Source organism: Sipha flava, unplaced genomic scaffold (genome assembly GCF_003268045.1).
Source record: "Sipha flava isolate LNK unplaced genomic scaffold, YSA_version1 214_pilon_pilon, whole genome shotgun sequence".
In the NCBI taxonomy this organism is placed as follows: Eukaryota; Metazoa; Arthropoda; class Insecta; order Hemiptera; family Aphididae; genus Sipha; species Sipha flava.
The window spans coordinates 133,621-149,793 of record NW_020272832.1 but is presented as its reverse complement, the minus strand read 5'-3'; the positions used below and the strand labels follow the sequence as shown (position 1 = coordinate 149,793).

Here is a 16,173-nt window from a genome sequence, read left to right as displayed (position 1 = left end):
TAGAATACAGAAATCCACAATGTGAAACCCAAATATTCGGATTTCACAACTGAAAATCCAAAATCCGAAATCCGGATTTTTCGGATTTTCGGAGAATCCGGATTTATTTCACACCACTAATATTAACACGCGTTGACGTGTGCTAACGCAGTGGAGACTCGACGGACGAGGATATTGCTGTACAGTTGTAGTAAACACTAAAAGTAATAAATAACAGTATGTACCGACCGCCGTTGACCGTGAACTGTTTACGGTTCTCCATCGTGCGTTCATATCGACGACGGGGCGGCAAGATATGTGCGTTCGTTAAAAAATTTTAAAAACAAAAACAACTAAAAATGTCTTTTAGTCTTGAAAAACAATTGTTAATACCTAATGAAAAGTGCTGAAGTGAAATATTTAATGTACTTTGTATTACATTTATTCCAAAGAACCCATTCATTTTTAGTACCTCAGATATAATGTGCTCCATATTGATCATACAACAATATCTAATACATAAATATATAATACTATTATAGTTAAAATGCTATTAATTATAATTTAATAATATATATATATATATACATGGGCACCCGCAGGAAACTTATCAGGGGGGGGGGGCATAATGAAATCCAACACCAAAAAGAACATTAAAAATATATTCCTTACAACCTAAAAAATTAGTTAAATAAAAACTGTAGCTATGTGTGCGTGGTGCGTCGATCGTCATAAGTGGTTTACACAATAGGCGATTAATATCAATTCACAGAATTGAAACGTATTTAATTTTGCGCGATTAATGTAATACGCATTATTTTGTAGGTACGCCTTATAATATATTGTTATTACGGTCAACAACACCACACGGCACACATTAAAGTAAAAATATCGATAAAATGTTGATAAATCAAAATAAAAGTTAAAATATTCAACATTCTATTGAATTGCAGGGGGGGGGCAAATGCTCCCTCTTGCCCTCCCCCCTCCGGGTGCCCATGTATATATATATATTACCCGTTTACCTATTCGTATCATAAAATAGTGGTATAAAAATTTTTAAAAAATCATTTATAATAATAAATCGTGAATCGTAATAGAAATATTTTGACGTCTAACGTCTGTTCACTTGAACGCGCGACCAAAAACAAAACAATTTGATTTTCAAACCGTGCGGCGAACGCGAACGAATTAATTCGTTAATTATTTAATCAACCCGCGTTTATCGCGTACGTTGGACAATCTAATCAATATTTATATGTTTGATAATTTTATTCGCCGCGTTCACATTGGACACAGCGATAGGCAATTTCTATTCTCATCGTCGCCACCCGAGGTCTATGCGTTAGTTGTAAATGATTATTAGTGTGTGTGCGGCGTCAATGCGGATACCACTTATTTCCGCACCATCGTCCTGGTAGACGTTCATTGCAGTGGCGTAGCCAGGATTTTTAATTGGGGGGGGGGGGGCTTACTACTTTTTCGGATAAGTAAGGTAAGAGAGGATATGAGAATTCAGCCTTAACCCCCCCTCCCCCTCACCATCTACCATCAAGTTTCTAAACGTAATTCAAGCATTTTAGTATAGTTTTAAAAATATTTATTAATATATAATTTATAATAATAATAATAATTTTGGTTTCAGTGTTCAGTCACTTGCTCCACTCTGACAGCTGCATCCTCTTAGGCGAATTTCCGGCAAATTCAGTTATTATTTCACTTTCATCGAATTGCTCTTTTTTATTTATATTAGCCATAGCTAACACATTCAGTCTGTTTTCCGACATGGTGCTTCTTAAAAAAATTTTTAAGCGATTAAGTGCTGAAAACGTTCTTTCCGGAGTGAAAGAGGTAACTGGTAACGTGGCGAACAATTGTAAACGTATTTTAATGTTAGGTCGAAGATTGGTGTGATGAGAGAGTGAATCAAGAGCAGAATTCGGTTTTGGAATAGTATTTTGACTCCATTGTTGCCTCCATATGAACAGGTTAGCTCTGATTGTAGATGAGGTGTCATCATGGAGATCTTGGACATATATTTTAGCAGTTTTTATAATATTTTTATCGTCATACATATTTAAATTGGCCGGAATAAGTCCTTCAAGTGGCATAACATCAATAAGCCTTTGATTAAAACGAGCATCCATTGATTCTATTAAATAGTCAAGATACATTATACATATAAACACGGCCCATGGGGGGGCTATAGCCCCCTTAGCCCCCCCCCCGGCTACGCCACTGGTTCATTGTAATCGTTATCGCGGTATACCACATTTGATGAATTGTAGTTATCGAATATTAGGTACCCACGTTTCGATGTACAACAGTAATTAATAATAAAAAAAAAAAAAAACTGCAAATAGTTTGCAGTGCAATGTAATTTGTACTATTGTTTCTATTATTTTGGTTCACGGTGGTCTCTTATTCCCTTCATGAAACCTTTGTATTTTTTTTCTTTTCGATAAAGGAATTTTAGTTTTCATTTCATATTTGGAATTCATTTTTCTAATCACAAAAACTAAATAGTCTTTACGGGAACAAACAGGGTTCGAAGTGGGCTGGAACGCAGTTCCGGTTCACGAAAAAATTTTTTTTAGCGTTCCGGTTCGTAAACAAAATAACGTTTATCGTTACGGTTCAAACAAATTTTTTAGCGTATCTACCATATTTTGGTGAAATTTAAACATTTTGCAGACTTGTTCATTGTAAGATATTTAATAAACGTCAAACGACCGCCATGCATAAGTACATTTATTGCTTATCTATACGATAATCGCCGTCCGCCAATGGTGTATTTTAGCTTTATTTACACCAGTGGTTCTAAAACTGTGGTACGCGTACCCCTCGGGGGTACTCGAGATTTCTTAAGGGGTACGAGTTTGGTCAACAAACCTTTAAATTTAAATTATTTATGTGAAAGAGGTTATTCAAGTTTGAAAGTAAATATAAAAACAAGTTAAATGTTGAAGATGATTTAAGATTGTACTAAACTAAATCGGAACCCAATATTGATCAACTGTGCCAACAAAAACAAGCTGACCCTTCTCACTAATTTTTTTTGAAAGTAAGCTATTTTTGTTTTAAACATTTTTTGTGTATTATGTTTTAATGAAATAAAAATTTTATAAGTTTTTAATTTTTTTTATATTTATTTTAGTTTTTCTAACTACGAAGGGGTACCCAAAAAAGTTAATCGATAAAAAGGGGTACAGTGTTTATAAAAGTTTGAGGATCCCTGATTTACACAATACGTATGTGAATTTTAAAAGTTCAAAATAAAGCATTATACCGGGTCACACTATTGCAATTTCTTGTATGCTTTTTCCCGCGTGCTTATTTTTACTCGTGCAAGAACAAAATTGAACAAATGTGAACGTTTATAATACGTAATGCAAGCTCTTGCATGCTCAAACTTGTATGAAGTCCAACACGTCGGACAGAAGTTGAATGTAATTAGGCAATTTTAGGCCAGTTTATTCCCGAACATGAATAGTGAACCACGTGATCAAAGTGATTTCTTAATTCAAAACAAACAAAATGTGCCAACACTATTTCTTCTACCAATCCATTGTCGAACACGTAATCTTTTTTTTTAAAAGCTTCTTGCTTCTTTTCTAAGATTTCTTTATGAAGCGTATCGCAAACATTAAGTACTCCTACTTTGTTTGATCCATTCATCAGTCTCGTTATAAATTTAAAAGAGCAGCACTTCTACTCGCGATCAGATCACTTTTGAAACTAAACAATATTTAAATACACACAAGATTAAAAATATACAAGCATGTATGTGAATAGAGCTCTTAAAACACGTGTCACGGAATTCACGTGTACACGTGAAATACGTGTTTATCCAAATATATATCCATTTTTATAACGATGAAATTTAGTCATTTTATGTTACGCACTTGAAGTTTTAATAAAATATTGTTAGTACAGTATTAAGTTAAGGTTATACGTTCTTATTTTGGATTTTACACATGACACGTGAATTCACGTGTATTATTGATTTTTATATGAACATTTTTTTTTTTTCAATTCATTATCGTTTGATAATATAGACTTAAAAACATTGCATTATTAGTCGTTATTAATCGATATAAAATTATATTTTACATCTTTGTAACTATTGGTGATTTCGTTTGTTAGTTGTTTATAGTTATAGAAAAACATTTAGTTGATTTATGTGACGTATCAAATCACTTTCTGAAGCATAATACTGGTTGAACATTGATATCGAATTCGAATAAATTACATTTTTTTATTCGTTCGAATTTTGAATTTAGAGTTTTCAGATTTTGTTTCAAGAAAGTAATTCAGCACCTGTTCAGAACAACAATCACAATGATGAAGAATGTGTCAATGGTGTCTGGCCGACCTAGTTCAGGAGATGCTAAGAGTAATGGCAATAGCTACGATCTTGCATTTCCAGCTTTGCCAGTGCCGAACACAATTGGGACAGTACCATTAAAAAAACGGAGTAATGTTAAATCTTCAACGGTGAACGAAGTAATTCATCATGTCATTTAATAGTAATTAATAAGTGTTAGAACGGTCATTCTGATATTGACTTGTAACACGGTCACGTATCAGTGCGATTATAGTTTGCCCGTTCCGTTACCGCAATTTTAGTTAAGTTATTTTATTAGTTTATTTTAGTTAAGTTAGTTAGTTCAGTTCACGGTATTATATTTATGCGACTTCACTTTCAAGATGGATAATCATGGCTGTTATCATAGTCTAATTCTCCTATCCATACGGGAAAAACACTAAACCATTAGTTTCTTCTAATCGTTTCGCTGTCTTCGAGCGAAGTGGACAAAGAAATCAAACTCGACACCTCTTGTGACGTTCATAATATAACCAAAGAATCTATTGTTTACCAACAATATAAAAACATCAGGATGCTGTATATATCAGATGTCCTATTGGAATTAGATTCCCGCAAAAGCATTACGAATGTCATTCAAAATGGCCATACGCTTCCGCTGTTGAAATTAATCCAAATACAAATAATAAAAAAATTCTTAATGAATCATCAATGCTGCACACAAGAATTAAAGTTGAATTATCCACTAAGACTTATAGTGATTCACCTCAGTATCTAAAATGACATAGCTACGGTCACAATGTTAACTATTAACATCGCCATACCGGAAATAACGGTGATCCTTCATCTTTCACGCTGTGTTAAACGCAGGGGAAATCACTCCTGAAACAGTTACATCAAAGAAAAAGGCAGTTTAACCAAGTGCGGCTTTTGCGCGGGTGATCATACTTCCAACTATAAAGGTTGTCCTAAACATAAATTACTTCTTAAACTTCGCAAAACAACCCACTTGTAATCATCAAAATAAAAATATTGTACTCACGTCTCCACTTATCAAACCTCTTTTCAAAGCTTCTTGCGCCTCCATCACTGGTTCTAATAATATCCTATTACCTAATAGTCGTATGGACGATATACCATTTTCCAATTTATCTCAGGTCTTCTGAAATTAATAAATCTAATATTTTACCTTCTTTTATGATTACAGCTCTTCTACGCAATCACCTTACTCCTAAGCCCAAATTCTTTTCTACCTTATTCATTTAAATGATCACGTTTTTAACCACTTGATATGTTATCCGTTACTTGTACATTTTAATCGGTAAATTAAAATTAACTCTTATTTTATAATTATCTTAAATTATTATATTTTACTAATACTATTTTATGATAATGATTATTGTATATTAATGTTAAAATGCATACTTAGTTATCTTACTTTATGATTTAATTGTTGAGCTATAGTAACTTTGTGTTAAAATTTAAATAAAAAATAAAAAATAACATAAAAATTATAGAATGATAATATACATATTAAAGAACATCATTATTATGAATTTAAATAATATTTTTCTGTATGAATAGTAATAGTTTAGAAAGTTTTTGTTGATTTATATCTAGAATATAAATAAAATAGTATCTTAATTTTTATTTTGTAAAATTTGTAGATAATTACAATACCTGCCCAAGACAGACATTGGGACAGGAATAGTGAATTAGAGCAAGACAAATGTAAAGAAGTATATATAAAAATTGGGAAAGAGTATAATGTAGGAATGGAGATTTGTATTTCAAAAACTATGGACCTGACTTTATTAATCAGCGGCAATAGAGTTAATGTTGAACGAGCAAAACAAAAGATTATCGCATACGAACAAACTCAAGTAAATAAGTTTTAATTAAGTTGGAATTAATAAGATAAACTGATAAAAATAATATTTATTATATATATATATATACTATATTGTTATGTACAAATTATGAATTATTTATTATTATTACTATTTTTGAATATTATAATACATAAATGTGCTTAATAATGAAATATGTTTAATAAATCATTTGTTATTTTATAGTTTTTTTTACGGATAAATAAATAAAAAAAATTATTTTTCTTTAGCAATTTAACTAAAACATTAAAATTTCAGATTAAAACTACTACTGCACAGTTTCCAAAAGAACATCGAAATAAGTTATTAGGCAAACAAGGACTTAATCTTAAAAGTATAGAAAAACGTACAGGAGCACGTGTTCAAATTCCGTGCATAAGAAATTCGTCTGACATAATTTATATAACTGGAACAAAGGATTCCACGAAAAAAGTAGTTCAAGTATGTATCAAAAATATGTGTTAATGAATTGGAATTTAAGTTTAACACATTTAAATAAATTAATTTTCGAAAAGAATGGCTGGAATGAATAGGTTGGAGAAAAATTAACAAAACAGATAATGTCTATTTTTAAAGTGGTTAATTGTGACCGTACTAGTTTATTTGTTTTATTAATTAAATTAAAAATAAATATTTTTATAAATATTTGAAAATTTCCCGATTTCTAAATTAAAATGTCGATAATTTTTATTATACTTTTATAGTAAAAAATAAATTAATGAGGATTTTATTATTGAATTTTGATATAACTCTACACAAATTCAACGAACTTTTAATTTTAATTTTAATATTATAGGTTTAAAAGTTTTCAAAAGATTTCTGATGTTTTTTTTTTTAAAAAAAAAAATTTACAAGTATTATGTATTAACGAAATCGGGTATTTTAACAAATTTCCATCAAATAGTTTTTTTCGTAATTTTGTAATAATTGAAATTTTTGTTAGGAATTGGAGGAAATTATAATTAAGTTGAAAAGTAAAATTGAAAAAGAAATAACAATTGATCAACGTCACCACGGAGCGATAATTGGATTCAATGGTGAAAAAGTTCGAGAACTTCAGAAAATATTTAATGTTAAAATTATATTCCCCAGTCCAAGTAATTAATAGTATTAATAATATTAATATGTTTGTATATTTTGTATTTTGAGAGTTTATAAGTAATATTTGATTCGATATTTTAGTTGAGGCTAGAAATAATTTAGTTAAAATACAAGGTTTGAACGATGATGTAAATAAAGCATTTAAATCATTAGCTGAATTGGCCGAAGTATTGGATGAAATCAACTATGTGTTGGAAATTCCTATTTTTAAACAATTTCATAAACTTAGTGCTAGAAAGAGAGCAGTATTTATTAAAAAGGTAATTGTTATTTATTAACTTTTATGATTCGACCTTTAGAAATATTGTTATTTATATAATTTAATACTCTAGATTAGAGAAGAGACTGATACGAGAATTTTTTTACCACGTGAAGGAGACAAAAGTGATGTTATTAAAGTCATGGGAAATAAAAGAAAAGTTTTAATCGCTTATGATATGATTAAAAAAATACAAAATGAAATAGTTGGTTTTTTTATAAAGATTATTTATTTTTCAATTTTATTATTAATTTGTCAATCATGTATTTTAAGGGAGACATAATAACAAAGGAAATTGTGTTGGGAAATGTTAAAGTTAGAAATGCCATTGTAAATCTTGGGAATAAATTCATTCAATCTATAAAAGAAGATTGTGGTAGTAATGTGACATTGAATTTACCAACTGTTAAAGGAGATAATGTAAGAATATACTTATTTATTAAACTTATAAATTAAAATGACAATTTAACCAATTGTATAAGTTACTATATGCGTGATATACGCTTAGACATTGATTCGAATTTGGCCTTTGGTAGTTTCTCTCTTTGAGCAGGAGACGATTGTTTCAAGAGAAGAAACTGCTTCCCCTCCCCTAATACAATAAGTAAATTGTCATGAAAATTTCCCAAATGCTAAAATCTATAAAAAAAATAGTAAGAACTTATTTTAAAGCAAAATTTATTTCATAGACTATAGTTATCAAAGGACCTGAAGATGATGTTAAAAATGTTATTACACAAATTCAGACAATGGTTGATGAAGTTCATAAATATGTGTGTGATTTAAAAGTAAATCCGAAGTTTCACAAATATTTAATTGGAACAAATGGAGTCAATGTTAAAAAGGTATGTTGTTAAAATAATTTAGTATAAGGATACAATGTGTTAATTTATGATTTTACACTTGGATTCCAGATCAGATATTTAACAAATACAAGAATAATTTTCCCTCCTGAAACTGATTTCACTAATGAAAATATAACTATTGTTGGTAAAAAAGAGAATGTTAATTTAGCAAAAGCAAAACTTGAAGTGATGATAGCCGATATTAGTAATGTCATCAAAGAACGTGTAGTAATCGATGAAAAATATCATGGCACTTTAGTGGTCAATCAAAAAGAATGTTTAAAGTTATATTAAGACAAACAGCTAACCACTGATGTATTTCAATAAATGATTTTTTCTTGTAACTATATTCTTGTGTTTTTCTTATAAAAATTTAAATGCATATTTTTGCATATCAGGGTAAATGAAATGCATATTTTGCATATTTAGTGCATACAAATCCTACTTAGCCTAGTAGTCCTGCTTATTGCTACTTATTCCGGTTCGTTCGCACGTGCGCTAAGATTTTCGAATAGCATTACAGTATTATTGTTAGGGTCTCAAACGGATTTGTTTTTCGTATTATTTTAAACGTTCGGAAACGCTACGGACCGATTCGCGTAGATGGAATCGTTACAAGAGCGCACCCAAGGGGGTGGCTAACGGGCTTTAGCCCCCCCCCCCCCATAATGGCTATCCCCAAACATTTTGATAATTTTATTAGGCTTATTGACAATTGACATTTGACTTTAAATTATTATAAAAAAAAATTATCAACTATAGTATATCAATTATTTTATTTAAGCCACCTTCCTACTTAAGAATCATTTGAGTATTCTTTAAATAAACTTTTATTTTTCTGCAAACGTCTGAACCAACTTTGTTCTAAATGGAATTTACAGCAAACTATTTTACACTGCGGAAAACTCTGAAGAACAGCATTGTGTGCAGCTTTAAGATTTCTGTACATATTTCAAAATAAATTCTACCTATTAATATTAAAATTATTTGAATTTAGCCCCCCCCTAAAAAAAAATCCTGGATACGCCCCTGAATCGTTATACCACTGTACGATTTTATTGCGGAACATTGAACACGTCTTTCGGGTGTATTCGATCAGCGTCGAACTGTACCGTAACATAGGTATCCTTAAAAAATGACGTCTATTCATCGTCCACGGCGTGTAGCGACGTTTACCGCCTCACGGGCTTTTGGTCGTCGGGTTTCGTATGCACCGCGAAGACGGGTATTGTTTCGTAGGCAAAATACTCACTCGTCGTCTCCTGATAAAACTCGCCCCTAGCTTGGATTCGCTGCCGCATGTTCTCTTAGAACGGGTCCTGGGCGTCCGCCACAACATGTTAAATCTGTCGCATTCGCAAAACCATAATTACTATTTCTTCTCGACAAACACAACGCGAACAAACTATATTATTTTTCATGCGGTCCGAACGTAACAGAGATGCGCTTACAGGTTTTTAGTCGTCGATTTGTCCGCCACCGGGTTCTTGTCTTTGGACGTTGCCGCGGACCCGGTCTTGAAGTTCAACAGGGTCTGGCGTTCGCCGTAAACGGTCTGCCGAGAGAGGAGGAAAAAACGTGAAAAATAAAAAAAGAAAAATCTTAATTTTGATCATCGCTGTTGCGGAACGCGTTTAACCAAAAACAACGCGTGCGCTTTACGAAAATAGCGCGTGTTGTTTAAATACCTCTTTGAGCTCGTACGAAGGAGTGTTGTCCGACGATTCAATTTCCTCGATCAACGGTTCTAGTCGGACCGGTCTTCGTTTAGGAGTGGAAGACGTGACTGCCGGTGCAAATAACGGTTCGTTTTGACGTTCTTCGGTATAGTTCACCTTGGACAAGCACGCAGAAGTATTATTTCACGGCAAACGAAATGCGAAATAAAAATTAAACTATTTTTCACCTACTACGCTGCAGCGATATCGTGAGGTCACATGTTGCAATTACCATACGTTAACGTTTAAATCGTTTTAAAATATTTGAAACGCGTTTTGTTACAATCGCGTTTCATAACACTGTAATGTATACTACTATAGTTATTATACCTATCTAAATTTATAATTAGTTAATCGTCTATATGTCTTTCTCTTTCTTTCTTTTAACGTTTACATTTTTAAACGATTTCTTGTTTAATTAAATAAAAATTTATCGTCAAGTTTCGAGCTTTGTTAAGAGAAATAAATAAGTCATACAAGAGCAGTCGAGTATTTTATATTTGTAATACTGATCAAAACTGCCAATTGGATAAACTATTCTTTCATAAATGAACTACCATTGTAATAAAAGACTTGGTAATGAACTATTCGTACAGCGTTCGTAATTTTTAAATGTTTAAATTGTATTTCAGTTGAAACTTCGCGCGGTTCGAAAATATTAAAAATACATTAATTTGAATTTTTTAATGGTTTTAAAAATGTTCTTCTTCGAAAAAGAAAGCGGACTGGGCAAAACGACAGTTCCATTGATAATTTACAGTAATGCTAGTAATTCAATCAAGTGCTATTATTTCATTCTGCTAATTGAAATTATTACAGTCGGTCGAGAAAGGTTATTGTTTCCTAAGCAATGCGATTGGTTTTAATGGTTATTTTTAAAGGCTTTAATCTATACGGACTATGTGACTGTTTACTATGTACGTCTACAATGATCATCAGTTCAAAACGCGTGTCGTCTTACTTCGACGGACAGCGGAGAAGTAGTGCTGCTGTTGGGCGTACCCCAGAATTCTTCACTCGAAGCGTCATAGTTGTAGTCTTCGTCCGTCGGAAGGCAGCAGCTTGACGTAACAGGACAGAAGTCATCTGGCCACCTGTAGGCGGGCGAAAAAAAATGTAATGTATTAAGAAATATTCCTTCGGGAGGTAAATTTTAAAACACAATGTTATGAAACTCATGAATGTTTGATTAAGAATAACATGCATTTCAAATATAATTAGAACCGATCAAAGTAATGCATTTATGATAAAACGATCTATTGAAAATTATTATTACTACTGTCGAAAGACGGACTAAAAGGAATACGCCGAATATATCAATTAATTAATAACAGAAAAAAGAGAAAACTAGAAGACTATTGTTAACGATTAATTTAAATATTTTTGTGCGTACAACTAAGTGCAAGTACAGCGGCTAATAACGAAAATGAAATTTTTCGTGATTAAATATAATTATTAAATACGTTTCACGCATCGATGTTGATTTGAAGGCGTATTCTATACGGGCCATGACTTGAGAAAATTATAGGGGAATGAGCGAACAGAAGAAATATATTCTTGTGAGGATATTTACAATCATCCAATGTTACATTTAATTTTATCGTGATTACATAAGGAGTGTTTAGAAAATTTTTCCGGAGAACTATTATTGTATGACCCTATACGTAATATAGCGATGGGTTGAGCTTAAAAATCGTAAAAATGAAATGTTGACATTTACATAAATACGATGAACCGTACACCAACAACAATCAAAATATTATTTTCAACGAACACGTTTTTAAAAATGAATACTTTAAATTTTTCAAATTTTAAATACGATTATAATAACGTTTACCGAAGCATTATAGTTCTTGGAGGGATATGAAACGAGAAAGCATGTTCTTGCGATTAAGTAGGGATGACAATCGCAATATTATAGTTTCCCTATTAACACGTGTACAAACGTTATTATTATTTTTTTTTTTTGATTACGAGTATTTTTATTTTTATGAATATTAAAGTTTATTCAAAGTTCTTTGCAAAATTTGTTTAATGCTAAAACCAATATTGGTGTACACCGAAGAGCGCACTGCAGGATTTGATAAACATGATCAGGGATAGGCTTTAACTAAGCAGTGGGAGATTTTAAAAAAAAAACGTTTTGGCTGATTCGATATCACCAACATTATCTGTTCGTGCGACGGAGTACCAAGTCTGGACGGTTTGGCAACCGTAACGAAATGATTAATTTACGAATTAAATCGTTTGAAAGTATAATGTGTAAAATACGTGATTACCTACCGGTAATCCGAAGTCGAACAAAATTCCACTCTGTCCAGACTATCCGTTGAACGGTCGTGATTCGCGCCGATCCTGTCCTGGCTGGAAGACGACGAAAACCGGAGCTGTCGGATTTGTTGTTGTTGAAAAGGGTGGTGATGTCGTTGTTGCGGCGGCGACGAACCGAGGACTACGTACGACGGTTGTTCCGGTTCAGATCCTTCGTCGTCGTCGTCATCGTCATTGTCGTCGTCACTGTCCTTGTCGTCAATGTTATTGTTGACAATATTGTTGTGGTAGCTGGTGTTGTTGTTGCTGTTTCCGAAAGGTTCGCAGGGACTTAGATCGGCGGTCACGGACACCGTGGACGGTTTCCACTTGTTGTCCGGATCCAAGTCCAGGAACGCGTCCGAATTCTGATTGCCGTTGATGTCGCAAGTCATTTGACATTTGTTGCACACGTTTTCCGGTACGACGGTTTTCTGCGGGCACAAACGAATGCTAAATGTTCTATTTCGCGTACGACGAGCATTGCGAAAACAATAATTAAAATCTGACTCGTAAATTATAACCGGTAATACGTGAAACGTCTAGCAAAAACTGTTCATCACATCACCAACGTTTTATTCCGGTTATTTTGGTTCTGAGCGAAACGAGAAACGTATTGGTTTTACCACGATCTGTGTGCGTGTGTATTTTTTCTAATCCACGTGTGTGTTTTCGACTAGAAGGATTGTGATGATCGTCACAATCACGAAAGATTTCTGACAGAAAATGTTGTCTAGTTAGTACATCGAAAGTGGTTATTTTACGAGTTTCCCTAGAGTTTCTTAAATAATTGCAAATAATTTTATGAAAAGTAACTGATATCAACGTTTTCAATTTTATACAGTTTTCGATAAATCAAATAATTTATCAGACATGACATTTTCACTAAATGCTTACGTCACTGTTCAAACATTTTCAAAAGATTTTTTTTGGAGCTATTTATAGAAAATTACATTTTCACTTAATTTTTTTTCTGTAAACGTCTACAAAATAATTTTTATTTGAAGTCTTGAAAACGTAGTATAAAATGTCTCATATATATATATCTATAACCGATAAAAGAAAAATTAATCTTAATATTAAGAAAAAAACTTACGAGTGTTTATAAAATTAATTTTGACAAAACTAAATAATCACGAAAATTCGCTACGTTGTTGTAGTAAAAAATCCATAGTATTTGTGTAATTAGTCTTGAAAATTAGACACAAGCATTTTCATATGATTTCCTTCGTAGCAAATAAAAAAGAAAAGATTTATGGAACGCTCTCCCAAATGATTTATGAGCACGAAAAAATGAAATTTGATCGAAGTGGGATGTTCTAGCAAACTTCCCTTAAACGATAATAGCTATTGTGTTTAAAGACATTTAATAGTTACGAATTATTTTAATGAAGTTTCTCCTGTTCAAAGGCACTTGAAATTTTCGATTTTCAAAATGTTTGGATTCCTTTTTTGTGTGAACGTTAGAGCATTAACAGTTCGACCTACTTTACGAAGAAATTTGGTTTTTTTACTGGGTACATAAACCGTCTGTGGAAAAATTAATTTATCCATCTAACCGGACTCATTCACTCGGAATAATTTTCTTTATATTTGATGGTTCGTTGAAATACCACAGTATTATCATGGTAAGAAAAGGAGCTGTTGTACAAAATAAAAACACTTTTTCAAGCGTTGACGATTAAGTTTACGTAAGGCAGTGTTCGGCACGCACGGCGTTTTTTATAGGCAATACAGGTACGTTGGTGCATAGGTATAATATCTTACTAAATATTTTGTTGCCCCAACTGCACTAATACCGTATGTTGAACTCGTTTTGAGTACGGCATAATTGTTTAGATAGCGACCTGGGCGATAAACAGTTCGAATCGGCGGGGCTCAGTATTACGTGGGTCATTAGCAGGGCTAGGATTTGTATGCAACAGCATGTATTCTGATTGATGATTTTGTCAGTAATGTCCACGAATCACCTCATGACGAGATAAATGGCGGTGTTTTTATTTTGCACGTTTTTGCATATTTTGGATAAAACGCATATTATTGCATATTTTGAATAAAATTAATATTATTGCATATTTCGATTATAAGAATGCGAAAAATTAATGTTTTATAGTATATTTCGTGATTAATATTTATGGTATAATATTAATATTTCGTATTTAATTCTGACCCTGCTCGTTAAAGGATAAAACTTGATTTTTTTATCAAACATAATTTTTTTTTTTTTTTGGTTTTGTATTATGTTTTATTCAATCTGTTTCAAAGAGGACAGTAAGAATAATTGATGATATAGAATAAGCTAAAATAAAGATAAAATGATAGATTAAACAGTTTGTAGAGGCCTCCCATTGGATGTACTACGATACGAATAAGATTTATTTGGACCAGCAGAAAATGTTTATTTTATTTCTCGATTATATTGTATTTAGACAAACAGCCGACCACTGATGTATTTCAATAATTTTTCTTATTTTTTTTTTTTTTTTGTAACTATATTTTTGTGTCTATCTTAAGTTAAAATGCATATTTTTGCATATTTTGGATATTATATTTTATGCATGCATAAAATGTATATTTTACAATTTTTTATTGCACACAAATCCTAGCTCTGGTCATTACTGCTGGTAGCCGGTAAACAGTTCGAGTCGTGTACACCGAAAGCCGTATGTCTTTGTGAAATCTTTCTTGGACATAAACTCCACCGGTTCCTTTTCGATTGTTCTTACAGTGTGTACTCGCGCGATGTCGATTATTATCCGTAAAGCACTTCAAACACTAATCCAAGTCAATCAGAGTCTTGTTCGACGAGCCAGCAATACTTGTACTGATTATTTCTCTTACGTTTCGCGACAGTTTCGTCGCCTAAACCGACGAGAACTTTCCGGCGACGAACCGCCTTCAAACTTATGGTAATTTTAATTTTCGCTTACGTTCTATTCGTTTTCCAACATCTCGGCCCGTTTTATTCAGTCAATCAATCCGTTACTACTCGACCGCTCGTCGCTCAGAACCGTTTTTCGAAATATCATCCGATTAAGATTTCATCTTTGATCCGCACGTCAAACCATACCCCAGGCACGTATCACACGCAAATCAAATAAACATACGTATATACTTACTTGGCTGTCGTCCGGGCTGCTGACTACCGACAGCGTTTCGGCGACGCACTCGATCGTCACTTCGCCACCGGTATCGTCTCGGGCCATCGACGACAACCGGCGCTGGACCTCGGCCTGTACAGCGTTCATCCGTTCCGCGGACCAAAGTTCCAGATCTTCTTCGTCCCCGTCGCTTCCACCGTGCCCGTCGTCCCCGTCGTCCCTACCGGTGTTGCGATACCTCCGACCTCCACCGCCTTCCCACCCGCGACCGCCGCCGAGCTCGCCCTTGATCCACTGCGATATGTGCAACGCCTTGCCCTTGTTGCACGTGCTGCTCTTGGTCATCCGTTGACACCGCTCGTCCACCAACGACTCGGCAAACGACTAGAAACCCACACAGACGGCACACACTGTTTTTTTTTTTTTTTTTTTTCCTGCGAGTACAAACGATTCGCGTGGTGGCCGTCGGTCGTCCCGGTCGCGCGACGCCATCAGTACAGCCGAGTTCGCGGTGCGCCGTGCCACGTCGTCGATCGGGTGGTACGCGTGCGATCCATCGGCATCTATATGCTATCTATATACTCGTATGCGAAGCGATCGCACGCGACACCGCGATTCGGATCGCTACCGTGCGGTCACCGACA

General features: G+C 33.4%; 1 protein-coding gene across 1 annotated transcript in view; it reads right to left on the bottom strand.

Moving 5' to 3' along the window:
• LOC112682900 overlaps window positions 1-16,173 on the bottom strand; it is a gene marked incomplete in the record, with an annotated part of 75,501 nt that overhangs the window by 3,876 nt on the left and 55,452 nt on the right. The window contains 6 exon segments of the mRNA XM_025553667.1: window positions 9,653-9,746; window positions 9,852-9,955; window positions 10,089-10,235; window positions 11,080-11,212; window positions 12,402-12,862; window positions 15,548-15,913. Of these exon segments, the coding sequence (XP_025409452.1) occupies window positions 9,653-9,746; window positions 9,852-9,955; window positions 10,089-10,235; window positions 11,080-11,212; window positions 12,402-12,862; window positions 15,548-15,913 (1,305 nt within the window).